The 22,381-nt window shown below is 50.8% G+C and overlaps 1 protein-coding gene across 3 annotated transcripts in view; it reads right to left on the bottom strand.

The window, feature by feature from the left end:
- Positions 1-21,385, bottom strand: part of Fas2 (neural cell adhesion molecule fasciclin 2) — a 115,021-nt gene extending 93,636 nt beyond the window's left edge. For 2 of the 3 annotated variants that reach the window (XM_076896768.1, XM_076896769.1), the window contains exon 1: positions 21,248-21,385. In XM_076896768.1, coding sequence (XP_076752883.1) covers positions 21,248-21,320 — 73 coding nt within the window. In that variant the 5' untranslated portion in view covers positions 21,321-21,385. The remainder of the gene's footprint in view (positions 1-21,247) is intronic. The other variant, XM_076896767.1, reaches the window with a different exon arrangement.
- Between the last annotated feature and the right edge of the window lie 996 nt (positions 21,386-22,381).

Below are 22,381 nucleotides of genomic sequence, written 5' to 3'. Positions count from 1 at the left end.
GAAGTTTTGCCCGTCGAATCGAACTAACCCAACTTCGTCGAGAAAAGAAAGCTTCGAAACTACCTACCCCCCTGTACGCGTGAAGAAAAAAAGAGTTTAATCGTTGCTTCGCCGTTGCTCGGCCAACGTTACCGATTACGGTACAATCTCTGAAAACAATGCGTTTCACCGAAGTTCCGCTATTAATAAATTCGCGGATTCAGGCTCCTTTCCGGGAAACTTTGACCATTAAGACGTATTCGCCCCGGCGCGTAGATTTAAAGGGCTTTATATTAAACGCGCGAATGCAACAGGAGGCGGGATCGATAAGACGAAGATATTTCACTCAACGTTATCGTTTACTACGGGCCAATTAAGCACCGTCCAATTTACGGCACGGAGTAATATAATTACTGTCTCAGCTGAATTAAACTTCCACTCGAACAGTTTCAATTACCTTTTGCACCGGTCGTGTTCATTTATTTGTATCCCCTGACAAAATACCCGACTTTTAACCCTCTGTTACTCCTGAACCGCGAACGCTGAGACGCGGTTCCATCGAGGGACGCGAATTTAATCGCGGAGACAACGAAACAAAGAACGACGAGGAATCAAAGGCGAAAGAAAAGGTGGAGAATTATGACACTCATAAAATCTACGCGCGCGACATAAAACTCCATCAAAAGCCCCTTTGCCCGTTCGCGCGTTTCCCGTGCCGCCAATAGCAGCGCGTCGCTCGCTTTCAACCCTTTTCTCTACTCGCGTTCGATACCAACCGAACGAACGACCACGCGACGAGCAGTATCGCTGATTTTTTCCGATACACCGCCAAGGATAATCCCGTTCGCCCGTGAGCCCCGCCTGGCGGCCAGCGGATATGGCATTGTTCATTAACGCGATATTTAATCCCCATCGCGGCCCCAGCGATGCAATTAATGCGATAAGCCTCGAAAAATGCCGCGGCTAAATTAACCGTACGCGAAACGAGGGATAACGAAGATAGAGGAGAGCGAAGGGGTGAACGAGATGCGTAACGTTGGTGAGGGACGCGAGAGGGATGAGAGAGGGCGCTCTGCGAGGGTGTGGTGGTAGCGCGGATCCGGATGAACGTTTAACGAACGCGGTCTTATTTCTCTCGTTTCGACGAAACCGGAGAACAAGCCGGGTGCGCGAGAGTGTGCACGAAACCAGCGGAGATCCTCGAAAAAGAAATGGCACGAATCGACCGAGTGTACAACACAGAATGGAACTCGAGAAGTTCTCGTGGACGTGCACGGCGAGTGGTTCGCTTTAAATATGAAACGACCTGATTTTAAAGTGTAATGTTAGTGGATGGTTTAAATGGGAAAAGGTGGAATTTACGTATAGACAAGTACAACGGTGTCGGGATTAATCCGGTACTCAGGCGCGTCTGGTCGTTCCTGGCCTTTAAATTAGAGGTGTCCGTCGCTAATCGCTTCGTTACTGAATCCAATGGACGCTTTATATCTCGCTGACAGTAACCACGTAAAAACGAACGAATTTCCTTCGAATTGTAAAGAATCGCCATAGAGTAGCCATAAAAAAAAAACATTATTCTCACGACTCCTTTTTATGTTAGAGGAAATTGACAAAAATTCGGGACAGACGTAAAATTTCGTAAGACGAGACAACCACCCCTTTCGTTTCGGAACGTCGAGATCGTTTCGCAGCGTCGAAACGACGGACTCTCGAAATGGCCCGGCGTCTTCCACGATCGTTCGGACTCGGTCCATTTTGCCCGTCGATATCGACTGGCCGGCGGTCGATTAATCGCGCGGCTCGTTCGCGAAAAAGGGGGCACAGCCCGTTCCTAATGGGGCGATGGCCCCGCGGCCGCGCACCATCGAAACCGGGACACGGTTAACGATACGTGAAACGCGGATCGGGAACGATACTTCACGGAGGTAAATCGGCCGGTCGGAAGCAACCGGGACGTGGCCAAGCAAATCGCCCGGCAGAATGGCGATCCTTAACCCCCTTCTGGCTGAGAAGATTCTTCCTGGAATTCTCGTTATTTACGTCACGAACGTGAGAGGGTTAAGTTCCATCCGTGGATATCCTGCGGAAACATCTGTAAATATCCACCGTACCGTGAATTACCGCGTTAACGACTGTATCGTTTCGTACCGTGCGATTTTATTATCGGTGGAGAGGCGCACCGCTAATTTTGCTTTATTGCGCGGACGTCGCTAGGTATTCCGGGGATTAAACGATAACATTTTCAGACCGTCTCGATAGTTAAACGTAGAACAATACCCTAGTCCTATTTGCATGCCCCAGTGCGCTTTATTAAAGTTTACGACGTGGTCCCGGTTTACGACGGCGATATGAGCCCGTGAGTTTCTTGTTTTCCTTAAGTTCCGCGGTCCTAATATCGTTACGTCAGCTTTTACAATTTCCTCGCTGCGGGGCCGAATAAACCGGCAGCGTTTTTATTCAAACAAGATTGCAGCGAGCTCTTTCTCCCTACTCGCGAACGAGGGACGAGGAGGTATAAATTCTGGAGAACGTCAGACGTCAGAGGATCATGTTGCACGCCCCATTGCCTGCGCTGCAAAAGCTACGTGGTCGTATGCAAAATTGAGGAAAGCTGAGAAATCCTCCCGCGGGTGCTTTCGCGTTTCGCCGTCCCCCCAGCCACCCCCTGCTAATATACATCTCGATGGGAGGAAAAAAATAATCGCGGCTCGGTCTTGAATCCTTTCTCGAAAGTCGGACGCTGGACTGCGTGACAACTTCCTGAAAAATTACACGGCTGAATCTTGAAAGCCTGCTGAAGAGTATGCGACCAGCGCACCAGACTTTTCAACTTTGAAATATCCCAGGACCTTTTTCGCGAAAGTTTTTGTAAAACTTCTCCCACTTGTTGCGTCCCGTTACACCGGTGCCGAAAGCCCCGGGGGTGCATCGATCGCGAAGGTGCACCACTGGTGCACCCGAGATTCTACGCGATTCGCCTGGAACAACAGCTCTCGCTCTCTCGAAAACGCTCTGCCCTCGTTACGATTCGTATTTCGCAGGGATTCGCGTTTATATCAACCGTTCACGCCCGAACGGTTCATTTCGAGCGTTTCATAGGGAGAATGAAATAAGCACCGTGGATTATCGCCAAGCAGAATTCGTATTAATAAGTGAATCGAAAGAAGAGATACATCCGTCATTTGCGATGGGATTTCATTCGAAAACAGAGTCGCGCGGGGGTAGGGTGGTGGCAAATAATAATTCGCGCGCATCGTTTTACGGCGCGCGGGCTTAATCATCGGAGGGGTCCGGCGACAAGCTGCTTTCGCGCGTTGGATTTTCGATAATTGCGAAACTCGTTCGGCTGGCTCGCGTCGGCGTTAATTTATTAATCGCGGGGGTGGCCGCGAGGGGTGTTGCGGGCCAATCGCGACGCCGCGCGGCGCCCGCTACGTATGAATACAAGCTGCGGTTTCGTCCGCAGCTCGTATTAAACGAAATTACCATCAGCCACGGGGGAGGACGCCGGGTCCGATCAGCCGGAGGTCCGGCTCGAATTCCATTTCGCCGTTTCGTCCGATCGCTAATCGAATTTTTACGCGCACAATGGTCCGGAAAGGGATTTTAATGATATTACTTGGAGTATTTCATAGTCGAAAGCGCGGCGTTGAAAAGGGGCCGAGCTGAGGACCGTTTAAATATCCGACTGGCCCTTTAGAAACCGCTTCTTGCTATCCCTCTCTCCTACGTCTCGTTCTCTCTCTCTCTATCTATCTTTCTCCAGGCGAATATTGATTTTTCCATAATATCCCAGCTATCGAAGGGAAATTTAGTGGGTTTGGCGCGGATGCGGTAATGCGGATTCCGTATGAATACCTATGTCGGAGGAAACTTGCGGGACTTGGTGATAGAAGGGTTTTGATAAATGGAGCAGGTGTTTGATCTTCGAGCGTCGGTTTGAATAATAGTCGAACCTCTCCGCGTAATGAAACGACGATAGACGCCGCGATGGATCGTTCGGGGGAAGAAGTCGGATGCTGAAGTAGATTTGTACAATTTTAAAACGCGACGTTTTGAACAAACGTTTACCTACTCGGTCGAGTGTCCCTTTCGTATTAACCCGTGAAAACGGTTTCGTTCGACTTGCGAGCGTTTATTTTACTTGCGACCATAACTGGATGTTTCGTGAGGGGTGGGTGCGACACAGGCTGCTCTCTAATACGGGAAATAGAACCAAGTTTGTTTTATCCGGGGTGTTTCTTTCGAAGAAAAATAACGAAACTAATTTAGATCACGCTCGCGTTGAACTCGAAAGATCTGATGTGAAAATAACGAAAGATAGAAGGGATACTGTTAAGACGGTGAAATGAATTTCGAAACTTTACTCGCTACTTTCCTCGCAGTTTGCAAATGATAAATTGCGCGGAGTTTAATCAAGACGATAAAAGAATAACTGATAAATTGTAAGAACCGACTACCTCGCGCTACCTCGATAAAACGGAAACTTTTTCAATGGGATCAAAGGTGAGATATCCGACCGGCGATTCTTTCCACGGAGCCAACTTTCACAGCCGGCCACAGCGATAGCTGTCTTCAGGACCGCGTCCGGACAACGAAGCCGAACAACAGGAATCCGTAACAACATTTCCAATAAGATTAAATCGAAACTTTTACATGCAGAGCGTTTTCCTCGACGCCGCTGTTGCTACGGTTTCGACCAGTTACGGCTGGCTTTATATCGAATTTATCACGTTTCCGTCATAACCAGGCCGCAACTTCGATCGATTACAAACTTCTCAATGAAAGAACCGAACTTTGTTGCGCGGAACACGAACTTGTTGCAAAAAGAAATTTACTTCCAACCATTTATCCGCTGCTCAATCTTTCCCCCATCTAAAGTACAATAACAAGGACTCACACTCTTCCAAACACATGTTCCAAAAACAGTAACAGGACGGAAACCTAAGAGAAAAAGGCATACCTTCGAAGCAATATTATGTGTATTGGCTGTCAAAGGGTGGAAAAGCGTTTACGAATTTCCACGGAAAAATCGCAGGGGAGTCCTGGCGAAGCGGCCCACGGGAAACGCGACGCAGCAGCGTCGGTCCACGGGACGCAGGGGTCGCGCAGGATGGTTCGAGAGAGGCGAAAAGGGCGCCCCGTTGTCCCACACTGGCGAGAGCGAACGTCACAATTTTCGATCGATCGGCGGGGGCGCGCGAAAACCCCTGTTTTATGCAAATCTCGCTGCCCGGCACCGGTAATAAATTATTCGCTCGGCCGGGTCCGTTTATAGGTACATAGGTTCATACACCGTCGCTGCCAGGAGACTGGGGGCGAACGAGAGAGAGGGTTCCACAGCCCCTTCCCACTTTTGGTATTATTTGTCGCTGTTGGCACCGTAAATGCAACCAAATATTTGCCGGTAATAGCCCCGGGGCGAAGGATAAATATTTATTGGGCGTCACGGAACCTCCGTTGCGACCCGATGCGCTCGACGTCGCTTTGGAAAAACGAGGAAAGAAATAGGGAGAGGGCAGGAGGAGGGGGGGAAAGAGAAACAAAAACGCGGAGGGCCGAAATGTACAACGTGTCGCGGCATGGGAAGAGGAATTCCACGGAGTTTGCTCGCGTTTCCGCGATAATGCGACGGTGTAATCGCTTCCGTATTCGTTTACAATGCAAATTGCACGCATTTTCCAGAGGAACGAGGGGACTGGCTTTTTTTCACGGCCATTCGAACGAGTTTCCGCGACGAGATCCTTGCGTGGAATTTTTTCCGAGCGCAACCCCCTTTCGTTCGTACTTGAGATCGACCGCGATACAAACGCGGAAAAAATTAAATGCCCTTTCGTTTCGTTCGGTTGTGGAAAATGAGAGACAGAAATGAACATTTGGACATATTTCGTTTGCAATGACATATCTGTGCAATGGCGATCTCGAAACGCGTCGCTTTCCCGTTGCCCACGAATTACGAGCGCGCGCAAAATGATTTTGGATAAACCGATATCTTATTCGGAAAGAGATTATGGTCCAAAAATTGAATGCGGTTATCGCATTATGCGACCTCTGTCCACTGCGAACGTATTTATTATTATTCCATGCATTACACTAAATACTGTATTTGATATACGCGTAATTAATGGGCTTTTGTTTAAACGGAACACATTACAGATTAAACAAGAGATTTCTGTTTGAATTATTCCGCGATGCGTGCAATATGCAGGCCGCATTAAGCTGTTCGCGTAAAAATATTACATCTCACGGGCACTGGTCGCGTTGCTTTATTCATTGCTAGAATTATATTCGTTCTATCGTCCCGAAGTCCGTAATTCATTCTGTCCGCTCCACCAATAAACGTGCGCTTTCCTTTTCCCATTTCGTTCGGAAGCGAACGTCAGCTAGATAAGAAAGCCGTTAACAAAATGAAACTAACAGCCCCTACGATTATCCATCTTCCGCGGCGCGATCGCATTACCGCTTACTTTCATACTTGCCCCGTTTCCCTTTTTGTTCCACTCTCTTCGCCGCGTTATGATATTCCCCGCAACCGTTACTTCACTATCGGCGTCTACTCTCCCCTCTCATCACGTGCCATCGCGTTTCCGTAACAAATCGCTGGACAACCGAGCCGCTCAATTAATTACCACCTCCTCGAAAGTAAATAACCGCCAGAAATTATAACGATTAAAAGTTTCGAGCAACGTACGAAAAATTCGAACGGGAAATTTATCCGATGAATCAACAGGGGAAGCCTTATTATTTCATAAAATTCCGGGAACGAACGCTAACGGAAAGCCAATGAACAGCCGCGGAACAAGCGTTCGAGAGGGTGTAGCAGGGTGCAAAGGGAAGCAAAAGTCGGGGACGATGGAAAAAAGGCGGCAAGACAGGCGTAAAAAAAAAAAGTGACGCGAGGATCGACGATCGAAAAAAAAAGAGAAAAAAAGAAAAGCGCGCCGTTATTTCACGGAATTTCCATCGGGGGGCGAGGCGGAATAACGGGCGGAAATTCCCTGGATCCCATCGCGCGTGACTGATCCGCGAGCTCCGTCACGCGGGAATCGATCGCCGCAGAATTCTGCATGAATGAAGACACGTCACAGCGATTACGATCATCGTGGCTAGGGCGGAAGAGCGATATATAGAGGCCTTGGAACAGAGAGAGAGAGAAAGAGAGTGGGCACTTGTCCCTGAACAACAATATGCAACCGGTGACATTTACCAGCTCGTGTCTCGAGTGCTCGCCGTGTACTTTAATTATCCCGACTAAATGCACCGACCAACCAGCTCTGCCTTTCTCTGTCGCGCTCGATTCTCTCCTACGTATCTCCGTCGTCCAATAAGCAGCCCCGAGGAGGTTCTCTCCTCCGAGGTTCAAACCGTTGCCGCGAACAAAGAAGCAAAACGGGGCGAATTCAACGACCCCACCCCCTTTTCCTTCCTTTCGTCCTCCTTTCCGCGGTACCGCGATACTACCACTACCCTTTCCCCTCTACGAAACGAGAAAAAGCCTCTATTTCCAGGCCTTTCATCGGATAACCACCGTAGTCGTTTATTGCTGCTGGGCCTTGCTAATAAACGATCTCGATTTAAAAGTCTCCGTTCCTCCTTTTCTCTCTCTTTCTCTCCCTTTTTCCCTTTCATCTGGCGTTTCAGAGACCGGTAGCCCAGCAGCGAAGAGTAGCGAACGAAGATGAGCTCCCGTTGCTCTTTTAGTTAGAATTTAAATAGATCGACGGATCGGACCAGACGACCGCAATAGAAGCTTCAGAACTGGCTGCGACGCAACAGTTTCGATTTAAATAAGAAATTGTTCTCGCGTTACCGTCAGAAAATCTGTGAGGATCGATCGTAAGGATCGACGATGGGTAACCAACGGTCCGATCGACCATGGGAGGACCTTGAAACGGACCCGTCTGAACGTCGATCTGGGTAATACCCAGTCGAGGATCCTGGCGCGAGGTAACCAAATGCGTGAAGGGTCTTCGTGTCCCGGCGAATGCAAGAACAGGCACGATTTGAATACGAAATCGCGATCGTCTAGCCGATGGAAACCACCCAGTTGACCAGGATTATCCTAGACGTTCGTCCAAGTACCCGCAAGGCGTTAGACGCGAATCAACCGAACGTTTGATGGAACACCCCCGATTCGAATTTGCTCTCCGCATCGAATCAAATACGAAATCGTCGACCGTTTGACTGGCACAGGTATCGAGTATGCCAGTGTTAATCCCAGAGTCGACCGTCTGAAACGTCGTTCCGCGCGATTCGAACACCGGACGCGTACGAGAGAGCATCGAGACTCGGATTAAACTAAGGTAATCCCAAGAGTGGGTCATTCGAACGTCTCGATCGAGGCACCCGCGAGGACCCACGAAGCTCCACGACAGGGGGACCACCACCGTACGAGGATCGCGCAAGAATTTCACGGAGCGACAAGCAGTTTTAACGAGCCTCGACCTCGAAGGCGCCGCTGACCGACCAGACGTGGAACAAAACTCGGACCTCGTTGGCTCTCGTTATCGCGATCTCGTGCCCGCGGATCTTCTCTCCAGCTCGAGCTGGCCCCGTTATCCTCGATATTCCCACGGATTGCTCGTCATGGACGGAAAAAGACCGAGGAAGAGAGTGAGAGAGAAAGAGAGAGCCAGCGGACAGGCCAAGTTCGTTCTAATCCAGTTCACGCGAAAACGAAGCTAACGGAAGTGCGGAGGACGAGAGCAGAACGAGGGGTGTCACGGCTGACCTGTCGCTTTAACGACGACGTCCCTGCGTGAAGTCCCATTACCGGAGGCAAGGTGGACGGATCTATACCCGCGCAACCTCCGCGCGAATATAGACGTCTTATAATCGTTCGACATTATCGTACTATCCACGTCGTGGATCCGACAGAGGGGAGGCCTCGAGGCGGAGGAGCTCTGTCGAACAGGGAGAGACATTGATGAACGAGACGGAGAACCTTTGCCTGTGGGTGGCTGCTGGTGCTGGGCTCTCCTGGCCGGATGCTTACGTTCGACCGGGTTCGCTGTGATCACTGACGATCGAAGTCAATTTATTTTTTCGATAAATATAAACCGTCCGTTCGAGAATTGATTATTAAGTCGAGTAGCGCGCCGTTTCTTCTGTTTGGTTCGTGATGGATGGGCGCGGTGGTCGCGACTTGAAATTTCTTTGGCCTAACTTCGCGAGACGAACGAGGAACGATGAAGACGTATCAGCGTAGCTGAAATATCGCGCTCGTATGCATCATACGCGGGTGCCACGCGAAATTAGATCCCCCGTGTGTCGCGCAAAAAATGCGGGGAGCAAAATTGGCGAGAGAACGAGATAACGCTCGAAATTGTTGAAATTTCAATTTCGACTCGGCTCGTTTGCAAAATAAACAAAATGCGCGTCGGCCGGTAAAAGGCGAGCAGTTTTCACCGCGCTACCAACACCTGCGGGAGGAAACACGCGACCGCATCCGGCCAATTGTTTTAAATGATCGTTATCAGAGCCGGTTGCGCGCTCTAACGAAATCATAGCAGATTCAATTGTTCTGCCGGAAAATAACGGCGGTCTCCTCTCTGTTCGCGGAACAATTATCAATCGGAAGGATTACGAGCACGGCCGATTAGCGTCGCTGTTTAACGCTCGCGGCCTTCGGGATCGATCCCTACGTTTCGCCAGCTGATCGTCGCGGTTAGCTTCGTCGCAATAGGATTACGCCTGGGCTCCGTTTATCCACGCTCCGTTTATCCGAAAGAATCTTCGCGCAGCGGTTGATTGCCACTACGGGTTCCTGTTACCCCGAACTATTGTCAAACGGTGTTCCAATTACGCTGGGAACGTTAATCACTATGCCGAACGAGCGTTAATTCCGCGCAACCCGGTTGCAACTGTAATTACATTCTGCCACTACTCGCGAAATGAGCGAATCAATTTTCGCTCGAACCCGAACGACGATCAGAGATTCAGCCCCTTCGTTTGTTTCGCGAGAACTTCAATTCCGGGAGGGTTACTTCCGCCCGATCGAGGAAGAAAAGGGTAGTAGCGGCGAGCGTTGTACGACGCGAGAAAAGGGGTGTGTGAATCACAGGAGAGAACAGTGAAGAGGTCCTGGCGTCTCCGCTACCGAGAGTTCGAAGGCAAGCGACGGTTGTAAAGCTCGAGACAAGGAGAACGAGCGGAGGCCTGTAGAAACTATGAAGGATTTTATATTTCTTACTTTCGACTGGGCTGGAGGAACAGAGCGTGACATGAATAGAATTTCCTAGACCCTGAATATATTTCGAAGCGACGGGGAGAAGAAAGGCCACCCCTTTCCGCTCCATTTCGCCGAATAAATCTTGCCGCTGACAGTAAACGACCTAATTTATTCCGCGCCCATACATCCGTAACGTACACGCCAGCGAAATAAAGTAAGCAGACAAATTACCTAACGGAGTAGAGAATCTTTTCATCGACTCTCGTTACTTAAAACGAGAATATCCGCGGACACAATAAAACTCTCTCGAAACACTTCCCTCGTTCTATTAACTCGCATTCTTTACCATACATCAGCATCGAACCTCGTGACGTTCACAATCTTTCTCATTTCTTTCTCGCAAAGAATTTCAACTCGATTTATCACCCCGTATCGCGAATAAAAGTATCCATCCGATGGAATTCGCGAATAGACAAGAGTCGAGAGACGAGGCGACTATATTGCCACGCGTACAGCCAACAACAACAGCGATCTATAATAAAAGTTGCATCGCGCGCGATGTGGCGGACCTAGCGTTCTCCTATCGCGACCGATTAAACCAATTTTTCATCGAGAGCCGGGCGTTAAGCTCGAGAGAGCTGGCTTTAAATACAGGCGGCCATCCGCGGTGGACGAGGGATCGTAGCGAGAGCGTGGCACCGAGTGACCCGTCCGCCATGTGTGACGTGGAAACGTACGTGCAGCGGTAAATCCCGATTTCCGTAAGATAACTGCGCGCAACCGGGAGCCAGTGGTGGCTCGTGGAACGCTTCGGCTTCTAGACACGAAAGCGGCGCAGAAATATTCGGTGGAGGACAGGCGATAATTTATCAACGTCGTAATTTCCCCGGGCAGCGGCGGACGGGGCGAACCTGTTTGGAAGTTACGAGGAACGCGCGCGGCAGCGATGGCCGTGGCGTCCTGGTCGGTTGTTTCGCAGAGGGTCGATGGGACACCCGGTATATAACGGAGCGTCCGGGTGGACGCGTCTATCGCCAAGGAAAAGGCCCGAGGTGGTCGTTGAAAAGCCGAACAAGGACTACCTCGGGGCTCTCTTTGTTCGTACAGGTGCGCGCGGCAGGTTGCTGGCAGAAACCCAAAACAGGTTCTCACAAAACCCGCGGCCGGCCTCCTTTCCTTTTTATCTACTATCCCCTATCTCTTCTCGCCCCCTTTTTCGCCTCTGCCCCTCCGCGCGAGGGGCTCACGATTCTCCGCCGCCCTTCTAGCGCGACGCCGTTCTTCGTCCGCCCTTCGAGAGGGCCTTTCTCGTTCGCCACTTTTGCCTAGCGTGCGAACGCCGAGACGCGGAGACCTCGAACGTGGGCGTGCGTCATCCAGCGTCGGGCCGCACCGGTCACGTCACTTTGACGAGCATTCAAATTAAGCGGCCCTGAATCTCACGCACGCGGTCCCTGTCGCGCGATTAAGGGGGATAATTAATTTCACATTCGCTGCGCGAGGGTCCTCTCGAGACGTATCGCGGCTGTTTCGTGCGACCCGCGCCACGGATTCTCCCATTCGAATTTCTTGAGATGCGCGGTCACGATGTCCGACGGCCTATTGTAACGGAGCAGCGGCTGTGATTGGAATTTTTTTACCGAATAATGCCTGGTTGAGTAATGCACCTCGCAGTAGCCGCGATGGGAAATTACTTGGGAGGCCACTTTGATAGCTTCTGTAATAGCTACGTGATACGCATGCACGTAGTATTCGTACAATAGGGATATATTTATAGATTACGATACTTGCAACTTCTGGAAAGGGGAAGGTTTTCTTTGCTTACTACGAAAGAATAGAAATTGCAACTGATTAGAATCTCTCGGATTAATCTACAAAGCAGACTGGTGCAATCGTACGATCTGCGAAACTTACATTTCTACGTTTACGTAGATCCTCGGATGTAAAAGCGAGCGCAATCGATACGTCTGTTATCGATTCAACTGAAAATGGTAATTAACTTATTCGTCGAAGCGATCGAAGCACGGTGCCGCACGCGAGCCTCGTCGTCGCTCATTAACGGTCGAACGTTACTCCAATTTAAGGCGATTCCGCGGGAGGGAAAAGGCCGGGGCCTCGAGCGATCGCGAGTAAAAACAGCCGAGGAAGGAGTTCGAAAGTGAGACACTCGACCAATGTCGTCCACTCAATTCGAGTTAATCAACCCGGCCAGACGACTTAATTTCCTAAGGAAATATTCACGAGAGATTTCTCGCGGCGGCGGGTCGTTGCTCGTCAAAATTTAACGGCGAACTATCAGCGCGCGAGCTGGCATCGAAATTGCTCCAGAAAAATGTAATATCGTCCCCCGTGTACGACGAGTTCGTAACGGGCAGCGAGAGGAGGTTCAACGAACCCCGGAAGCATGCGTTCCGAACAAACGCAGCAGAAGAAGAAGGGGAGGAGGAAGAGATGGAAGAAGACGCGGAGAGACGTCATCTGGTCGGAATATTTTAATTAAAGCCTATTTCTACGATAACGATTTTCCCTTCGCGGAAGGCCTCGCCACGCTTGTTCAACGCAACGAGACGGTCGAGAAAAAGGTGGAAAAGAATCATGGCTAGCGGAAGAAAGACGTGGAACGTTTCACGGACGGTAAATTGTCCAGCTGGTGGATGGGACGAGCTGCGCGAAGACGAAAATGCGGCTCGCTCGTTGGAAATAATAAGCAGAGCTACGTAAATTATGATTTGCCTAAATTTACATTTATATACGCCGCGAGTCGTTCGATTTAAAGGGGCAGCGACTGAAAGAATCGCGAGCAGGAAGGACGATTTGAATTTACGAACGCAAATTGTCCCCTAATGGCTGTATCGTTCGTTCTGATCCCGATTCTATTAAAACAATTACCGTGTCGAACGATGCAACGCGCCGCGCGTGTACATCTTTACGATTTAATTGAACATCGGTCTGTAATTTGCACCGTTCGCTCCGGTTTCGATACTGTCGAATCAATCCCACTGGCCAAAGCCAGAGATAAATGTATATATTTTTGCCTCGACCCGGTGCTCAGAAATATATCGCCAGAAAACAACGTTTACGAGGTAGGTACACAGTCGTTACGACGATGTAAACTGGGACCGTTGAAGAACGCCCGATCCTCCTCTAGGAATTACGGGGCCGTGGCTCGTAAAACTTACGCTCGTCGCGAAATCGATGGAGTATCGATATTTTACGTACCACCTAATTGTTACGAGTGCGGTGCCGTTTGTAGGGTAACGGGGAGGAACCGCGTTGTTGCGCGTGCCCGTGATGGATGTCGTTAAGCGGCGGAAACGGGTAAAGGGTGGAAGGAAGTTTCCAGTAGATTTTTAGCGTCGGTTCGCGCGACGGCACGTTTTTTGCGTCCGATCGAAGATGGGATCGCGAGGCTTCGAGGTATTCCAAATGGAATCGTTTTTTCTCTCCGTGTTGCGCTAATATCGATTCCTCTCTTTTAAGGTAATGGCTGTTTCGTTTAGTCGAGGACCGAGGGAATACGAATGACAGGGGGATCGTAGGGTATTCACGAACAGAAATATTCTATTTCTTTTATTTCCTTTAATGCTGAACATATTTCGTGAACTTTACGATGAAATAACGAATAAGAAGAAATTCCTGAGAAATCACGCTAACTAAATCTTCATCCGCTGCTCGAAAACTAAGCCAAGATTCTATCCATCGAACGTACGCGCGACGAAATTAGATTCCGATACGAGAAACGATCCGACGCTTCAATTTCGAAACCACATCCACCATCCGAGCAACCCCTTCGTCTTTTCGAAAAGCCAATCAACCCAGCAGCAGACAAGGGGACGCGCTATTCCTCGATGGCAGATAGCGCGGGAGGCGAAGCGTGATTAAATAACACAGCCAGGCTGTTATTTTAGTAAAGTAACTCGGTGAAGACCCTCGCGCGCGCGCGAGCGCGTTTGTCCGTGGGTGGGCGTCCGCTTAATTCACGTGAAGTATTTAGCTAGTTAATCCTACGGGCGGTCTAGTGACGTCATCGAATCCTTCGGCTCGTTAAAGAGGCCCTGACGAAGGCCCGCGTCCGAGGCGCGCGGACGATTCCACGGCGGATGCAACGATATGGCGAGACTCCGCCATTCATTCGCTGCTTGCGAGAGCATGTCGACGGAGCACGGAGGGTTCGCGGCACACTTTCTCGCGTGCAACACCCGCGCGTACACACCCTCGTTCCACGTTGAGCAAGTCCGTCGAGAGACGCATTCAACTTTCGTTCGGAAACTTAATAGTTCGAAACGCGAGAGAGTCGAATGGAGACGCGTGCTGACGCACAAAGAGGCGACTACGGCGCGTTCGCCGCTCCGCTATTCGCTGACAATGATGTAACGCGCGTCTTTCAGACGAGGAACGTCTCGTTCGGGGTATGATAATCAAGCAATTTGAGATTCGTCGCGATATAGCGAAATAAGAACAGAACGTCGACGAGACGCTCTGCTGGCTTTTCCTTTTCAGCAATTCGGAGTCGCGAAACAAAATGTAACTCGCACAGTATACAGCTAATTATTCGCCGTCAGCGAACACACAAATCTGCATGGGTTCAAATTGTTCGATAATAAAAGATCTTCCTGAAAAAGTAATAAATTTCCCAATAAAAACAGTCGCGTGTTGGTCGCGTGCAACGATAGCTCTCGGATATCCTCAGCTGCCATTAATAACAATACGAAACGATATTCGAGAGGAACGTGTAAAGAACGTGCAGAGCAAATTCTCAGTTTCTGCAGGACTAAACGATTCCATCGCGCTGATGACATCGAAACCTTGTGCTTTCGTCGCCGGAACAAAATTCCATGTGGAAGATTACCGTGCACAACGTGATCCAGAGGGATCATCGTGAATATAAGAACGCGTGTAGACACGAGAACGAGCCGTGAGATAAAATGGTACGAACGTGGGACACGACGACGAGGTACAGTCACTTTTGCGATAATCCTTGGTGCGTCTACGAACGCCACTGCGGATTGAATTTTTCATCTAGAAGAAACAACGATGCTCTATCGATAAAACTGGCGAATTCCACGAACTCGCGACAGATGGAAGATTAAAATATTTCCTCGCGTTCGATTCGTTTTCGCGACGAATTCCATCTGAAGTTACAACTCATGGTGCGAGCGCTCTTGGTGCTCGCTGAGCGATCGTAAATAATATTTTAGTGGTTGATTCATAACGGTCGCGCAGGCTGCTGTGCGCGACTGCAGGCTTTAATAGAAGCCCATTCCGTCGACGGGAACACGCTCGTAATTCTAGCTCGTGCCTCGATCGCTGATTAAGAATTATCTCTCCGGCTGCGATGCACACCTCTCGTTCGGGGCTTTCCTCCGGTTGATAAGATTGAGACGCGCGGAACGCGGAGTTCGAACGGGCCCCGATCGATCATCCGCGTTCTACCCGGAATTAACGGCAGGTGAACATTATTATTTCCACTCGACGAATTCGAACAAATCCACGGTCGCCTCGTACTATTTCTGCGCCTCTTTGTTTCTTCCCGTTCCGTTTGCCCGGCTGGTTCCGGCTGTTTGATTAATGTTGGCTACGCCCGAATTGAACGCTCCTCGACGCGCCCCTCGGGCGAAATATCGATTATGGATATCAGAAATCGTAATTAAAAACGTGTCCCTGTCAATCGACCGGCTTGTTAAGTGGTCCGCGTTTAATGGCACGGAAATTATCGTTCGCGTCTTTATTCGAGGGGAATCGCGAGGAACGTCCCTCCACTTTCTGTTCTGTTTGCTCCCGTTCTTTATTGCATTGCCCGGCCGCGGTGTAATTCGTTTGACTTTTAATCCTCGAGTGTAACCGTAGCGTAATTCCCTGACGTACCGCGATCAATCGTCAACCGCATACCGTTAAAATTAACGAAAATGTTCGAACGGTTTAAACGCGAAACGATTCACTTCGCTTGGCAATCGAACGCCCACTTTCAAGCGACGAAGGAATCTTAAAAACATTCGATTGGCATCTAATGAGTAGTCTCGAAGCGTAGTTACTCGTTATTCTCTGTAGCTTTCCTAACCGCAGAAAACACCTAGACCCACTTCGCTGTAAACGTTGCGTCACTCGACGAGAAGTATTCGGATCGGTATTCCGCTTCAAGTACGCACAGTTTTTTAACCCAGACTGCAGGCAAAATAAAGGAAAATGTGTGCCACGCGTTTCTGCTCCGCTTCAATACCAATCGAACGCGAGAATTTCGAACCGTGAACGAGGAAGAGCTATCCGGCGAACGCTACAATTTGAAGCGTCGCGCCAGTCTCCACGGTCATTGATAACACAATGGCTGCTAGGGACCCCGCGAACAACGATCTAGGTTACCGCGACTCGTGCATTATTGAAAATGTATATAAACGAAAACACAAAGAACCCTGAAGGCATTGTTGGCCAAACAAGATGCACGATAATGGACGCATAATTTCCGGATGTTAAAACATCGCTGCCGGGGTTGAACGGCACCGCGGAGGAGCGCCATTTCGATTGGCCCGCCGTGAACATGGCAGAGGAGAGATCGATGTCAGGAATACATCGGCGAACGTGTATACCGAAGCCCCAGAATTCCAGCGAAATTCCACCGTTGTCCGAGGAGATGAAACGAGAGGCGAAACGATCGTTTCTGTTCCATCCACGGTGAACCCTCTCGCGACTTCCCCTCGCGGCTAAACCAGCTTCGAATTTCCCGGCTGCTTTCGCCGAGAGCGGAGCGTGGCCGCAACGAGCGCGAGCGTTATGTTTGTTTCTCATTTCCAGCCGAAAAATCGCTAATTATCGGCCACGGAAACGCGCGACGAGCGAACCGACACGCCACTTTCCACCTCGTTTATTTCCACCCTGCTGGCGAGCCCTCTTCTCCTCGTCACTCTGTCGGAGGATCGACTTTTTTTACGACGACGTTCGGCGTATTAGTTAGAGGATGAAATAGAAGAAAAAGACGAATCCATTCCGCGACTCATTAAGTCGCGGCGCGGCAAGTGCCTCGGTTTTTCCTGGAATATTTTATCTCAGGGCCCCGAGTAATAACCATAATCAAGAGTTTCCCACCCCTCCGCCTCCACAATCTCTCGCAAGTTCCTATTTTATTACGCTCGCGGGCGGTTTTTCCTTCGGTTGTTCGCGGTGCGCTCGCTAGCAGAGCCGAAGAAAAATTCCCCTCCCGCGCTTCCGTCTCGTTTACGTTCGTTCGTTAATCTTCGCTACCCTTGGCGCGTCGCGGAGCTTCGCGGAGCGCGTTTACAGGGCGTACGAAGCGGAGGGGGAGAAAAAAGAGCGCACGAGACGGTTCTAAAAGGTTCAACGGTTGCCTCGTTGTATTTATGCGACTCGATAATGGCGAGCCAGCGGGAGAAAGGAACTTTAATGGTCCCCGGAATCCGTGGACCACTGGCAATGGGTCACCGCGTAACAATGCGACGCGTGGTGGAAAAAAAATAAAGGATCGATGAACCCGTGGCACGACCGCTGCGTGCGTGAAGGAAAAAGGGGGGAAAAAAGGCGACGCGTGTACAGGCGGCCGTTTACAATGGCGAAACGAGAAAAGGTCAGCGCCGCGGGCCCGTTTATCTTCCGGCGATCTAGCGTTTTTCCTCGCGTCTCGATTGCTCCGCTCAGTCCTTCCTTTTTCCATCCTCGAGCAACTCTTAAGGTAATCGCGGCGCATCTCGCGGTAGTGCACGCGATGCAACCTCTATTTACTTTAAAGACGAGCGTTCACGGATCTCTCCGACTGACTGTTCCGCCGGCCGTTTCGAGCACTGGCGTCCAGTTGAATTCTACCATTTCTTGCGCGTCAAACTGGGAATAAATTTGCCGTCGAAATACCCTGTTCTTTTCCCTGGCTACCCGTAACATCGAGAGAGACACACCGCGTTCGAGGAGCAGCGTGGTAGCTAACGTCGCGAAGCAGCGCATTCCTCGATGCTCTCAGATCGATAGTCCCAAGATTAATACCAACGCGCTCCGCACGATCATTAACACATCCAACAGCGCAATATTTCACGCTGACGATTCCCCGCGTGTACTGTCGGGGAACAACTCGGGGATATCTATCATAATAAAATCGACGATAAAAAAGCTCGCGACTTTATTACTCCGGCCGTAAAACGTCCCAAGCACGAGCGTGACTACTCGAAGCGGCTACGATCCTCGTACGACACTTCTCGCATACGGGTACACCACTCTGCCCGTACGATATTTCAAAGTAATCCATCAAAATTTCCTTCTACGTATTCTCTCTCTCTCTCTCTCTCTCTTTCTCTCTACACGCTCGCTCGCCTGCTTCTTTTCTATTCATGCACGGACGCGTACAGGGAGAGCATTGTTGTCGCGACACTTTCTCCGTGTCGCCGCGATCCGCCTGGCAGCGGCCCCGGAAAGAATGCAGATGCGTATTCCCGCGGCGCAACTCATAGCCGGGCCTCGAACAATGACAGATAAATTTCAGAGGGAACAACTCGCGGGCTAACGCCTTTCTCGGAACACCTTTGCGAGAGCAGCAACCCAACAGAGAAGGGTAAACGCGGGCACCCCGCGACCGTTGCGCGTCGCTCTGCGAGAGCCAGCTCGAAAGTGAAACGGTCTAACTCCGAAACGGTACCGTTTCTCTGTCCCGGTTCCTCGACCCAACCGTCCTCTCCATCCTCGTCCCCCTTCAACCTCTTCTGCCGTGGACCGCGCGCGATGGCCATTTATAAATTACAACCGGTGAGCGAGCGGAGGCACGCTTGTAGAAGCGAAGGGACAACGGGACAAAAAAGAGGAAGGGAAAAAAGACAACGCGATCCCAAAGGCGACTCGACGAAACCGGACTGAGCGGCCGCGAGTGCGCTCCGTGAGGACGGAGCGGAGTAGGCGACCAGACGAAGACGAACGCCGAGGGAACGCCGTGGAGATACGAAGCCGATCCTTTCTATAACGCGGTTCTCGCTCGTGCAGTCTTGTGCGAGCGCCACTGTTCGTATCCTAGTTTTGTTCAGCCGCGACGCGTTTCCACGAACGTTCCTTGTTCTGCCAGGGAAAATACAGGAACGGAGCGGTAGCAGGAAGCGTAATTTACACCTTCGCTGTACCCTTGATCGTTTCCTATGCTTTCAACTTCAGTTTCTGCGTTGTATCCGAGATACGATCGCGTAGATATTTCGGAGTTAACAACAGATTTGCGGGCAATTTACGGAATACCAACCGATTCGAGTAAAATACGGCGAGGAGAATTTAAGTACCAAGTCGAGATATAGAAACGGGACGAAGATGTTATACCGGTAGCATTATTTGTGGAACGGAGCGCGCATTGGTCATCCGGACACAAAGCACGCTGTAAATTCAATAAATTGATATACTTGGAATATCTGGGAATTGGTAATTCGAACGAATTGAGAGAACTCGAAACTGAGTTAACTGGCTCGCATTTGTAACCGAATGAATGTCTAAAACTACGAATGCGGGTTATTTAATCGTTCTTCTAACATTTCTCCGCGAGCTACGAGAAACCCGTGTAGAGATACTGTTTCATTCCTCTCGTAAGCTGCGCGTTATACAAGATCCATAAGGGTTACACGTATCCACGAATTGAATCCTATTATAGTACTGAAACCTCGTTACACCGTTCTCCGAGTGCGCGTATCCTGCCGCCTCGGAGGAAGTCGATTCGCGATTTTTCGACCGCGTTAGAGGCGCGTTACCGATTCGTTGCGATACGTACAGGTCGAGCGACTTTCGTCGCGGTGTATCGCAGGCTGGACGATCGAGAACGAAAGGGAGGAACGAGCCGGACAGGCCGGGACGGGACGGCCTTCCTCACCGACGGCAATTTGCACCAGAGCCATTCGGACAGGTATATATACATTCGAGAATGTGCGGAGCGGCGTCGAGGCCGGCGCGGTGCAATTTCACGGAAAGTGGTCGAACAGCACAAAGGCGACGCAACAGAGCCTGACTCTTTTCAGGTAACGTTTCCCTGATTCCCTTGGACGCGAGCAGAGGGCCCCGTAGACGGGTCCCTCGGAGGTCGGGTTATATCGTTGGCGGAAAGCCGACTCCGTGCAAGGTGCACGTCTCTTATTCTGTCTCTCTCTCTCGCTTCCTCTGTTAACCTGCTCCAAAACCTAGGCGCCCTTCCTCGTACAGGTGCAAGACGATCGTTTGCTCAGGTGTCGGTGCCTCTTTGCTTAGGCCCGGGGACTTCGCAAGGCGACCCTTTTGTCCTTATTACCCCACGCCCTGGCGACGCTATCGAGATTATATACCTGAGCTGTCCCAGAGCCCTCGCTAATTGGTATTTGCGTTCCTGGCACGACTCGAAATCGCGTACGAAGAGAGCAGTACTAGAAACGAGATATCTACTGCTGAGAGGATACGAGGGGCCCCCGATTGCGAACGAAATTTTGCACGAGTTCCCGTGTGAAACACGCGGTTCCGCTTGCGACAACCGCGAGTAACCGGAGATAAGAGCAATTAGATTTTTCCTGGCCGATCCAATAAGCGTCGAACGGTGAGTCATCGATCGATAGATTACCAGGCAGGCTGATACCGCGAGGCTGGCGTTTCGACACACACCGTCGCTTGACGAGCTGCCATTTTCAACGACGACGCGGCCGCCTCGGGAGCGTCACAGGTGCACGAAATGTTGCCCACCGCCGCGGGACGCGTAGTCACGCAACCGACTGAAAACGGTTGCGGTCCCGCGGGACGCCCAACGGATTTGAATTCGCACGGAGTTGCCGCGCTTCGCCGGGAATGGCGCGAAGGGTCAAAAGCCTCCGCGGACGGAAGTATTCGGCCCCTGCGAATTCGATCGCATCGAAATTCCATCGACCGTGCCCGTATATATCGGCGTCAGGCATCTCTCGCTTGAATTCCACCGCGCGTTCGGTGAACCACCTGCTGAGCGATCGCGTGCCAACGCCGGAATATAAACGCGGTGACGTTGCCCTCCGCCTAGGCGAAAGCGCGGAAACCGTGTACGTGGGAAAGGTGCGCACACACGTGCCCGATTAGCCAGGCTCTCTTATCCGCGTCCCTCGCGTCCTACTACTTTTAAAGAGCCTACGTAGTAACTCGAACACTCACCTATGAACGGCAACAGTGCGAAGACGATCGCGACGATGACCGCGGCGGAGGCTCGATGCTCGTGGGCTGCCATCGTGACAACACAGGGAATTCCTCTTCTTGCACTGGACGCCGTGTAGAGTCGTCTCTCTCTCTCTCTGTTTCGCTCTCTCGCACGATCGTCCCGTTCCTCACGGTTACTCTCGCTCTCTTTCTCTGTTAGAATCTCTGGTCCCTCGCCGGCACTGAACACCAACACTCGGTTTAGCCGCGTGCAGTCGACGCGATTTCGAATCGACTCAGATCGACGTACCGATATCGAGGACCGAAACGTCGCAACGCATCGGGTCTATTACCATTAAACGACTGTTGCCGCACGTCGTATCGTCACGCTAGCCGATTTCAGACTGTGGCGGGGAGCAGCTCGTGCGCGCTCGGCTCGGCCCTCGGTGGCGGTCGTCGCCGTTCGGGCGCCACCGGTGCGCTACTCGGCACGCAGGTACCAGCGCGAGGCAAGCGAGTGGGAAAGCCACGATCTCGCGGAGAACCGCGAGATCAACCGATTCCTTCCTCCTCTTCTGAACCGCTTCTTCTTTTTTCTTTCTCCTTTTTCCACCTCCTCCTCCTCCTCCTTCTCTGCTTCTCTCTCTCCCCGCCTCTGCTTTACGCGCATCCTTGCATTTTTATACGCCTCTACGAGAATACGACGTCCTTGCGCGCGACTTTGCGTTCCTTTTTCCCTTCTTTTTCCCCTGCCTCTACCCCCTCCCGTTGAATATTCAGCGGGAGAATGTTTTCGACTTTTTTTCGGAACATCGGACGTTTCTTGCATTAAGGAATATTGCCGGTCCGTGTGGTATGCGTTCCACCCCGGCGATGCTAATGGCGATATTTTTAACGAGTTCTTCAGCGATCGTTAATCGAACTCCGTCTCATTGATCTTGAATGGTACAACGCACTGGTCTTGTATCTAAATTAATTGCGAGACAGAATTAGTACAGCGTACACACGCTACCTGTTCGATGCGTTCGTGTATACGCGTAACGATAAAATATCGGTACACAGGGAGGGTAATTACGTAAAAGTAACGCGATTTCAGAAGCTGAGACTCTGGCCACGATGCATCTCGACGGTCCAGCATCCCCAATTACGCGA

Source organism: Xylocopa sonorina, chromosome 6 (assembly GCF_050948175.1).
Source record: "Xylocopa sonorina isolate GNS202 chromosome 6, iyXylSono1_principal, whole genome shotgun sequence".
NCBI classification, from domain to species: domain Eukaryota; kingdom Metazoa; phylum Arthropoda; class Insecta; order Hymenoptera; family Apidae; genus Xylocopa; species Xylocopa sonorina.
Note: the sequence above shows the minus strand (reverse complement) of the source record. Positions and strands in the feature narration are given on the sequence as shown.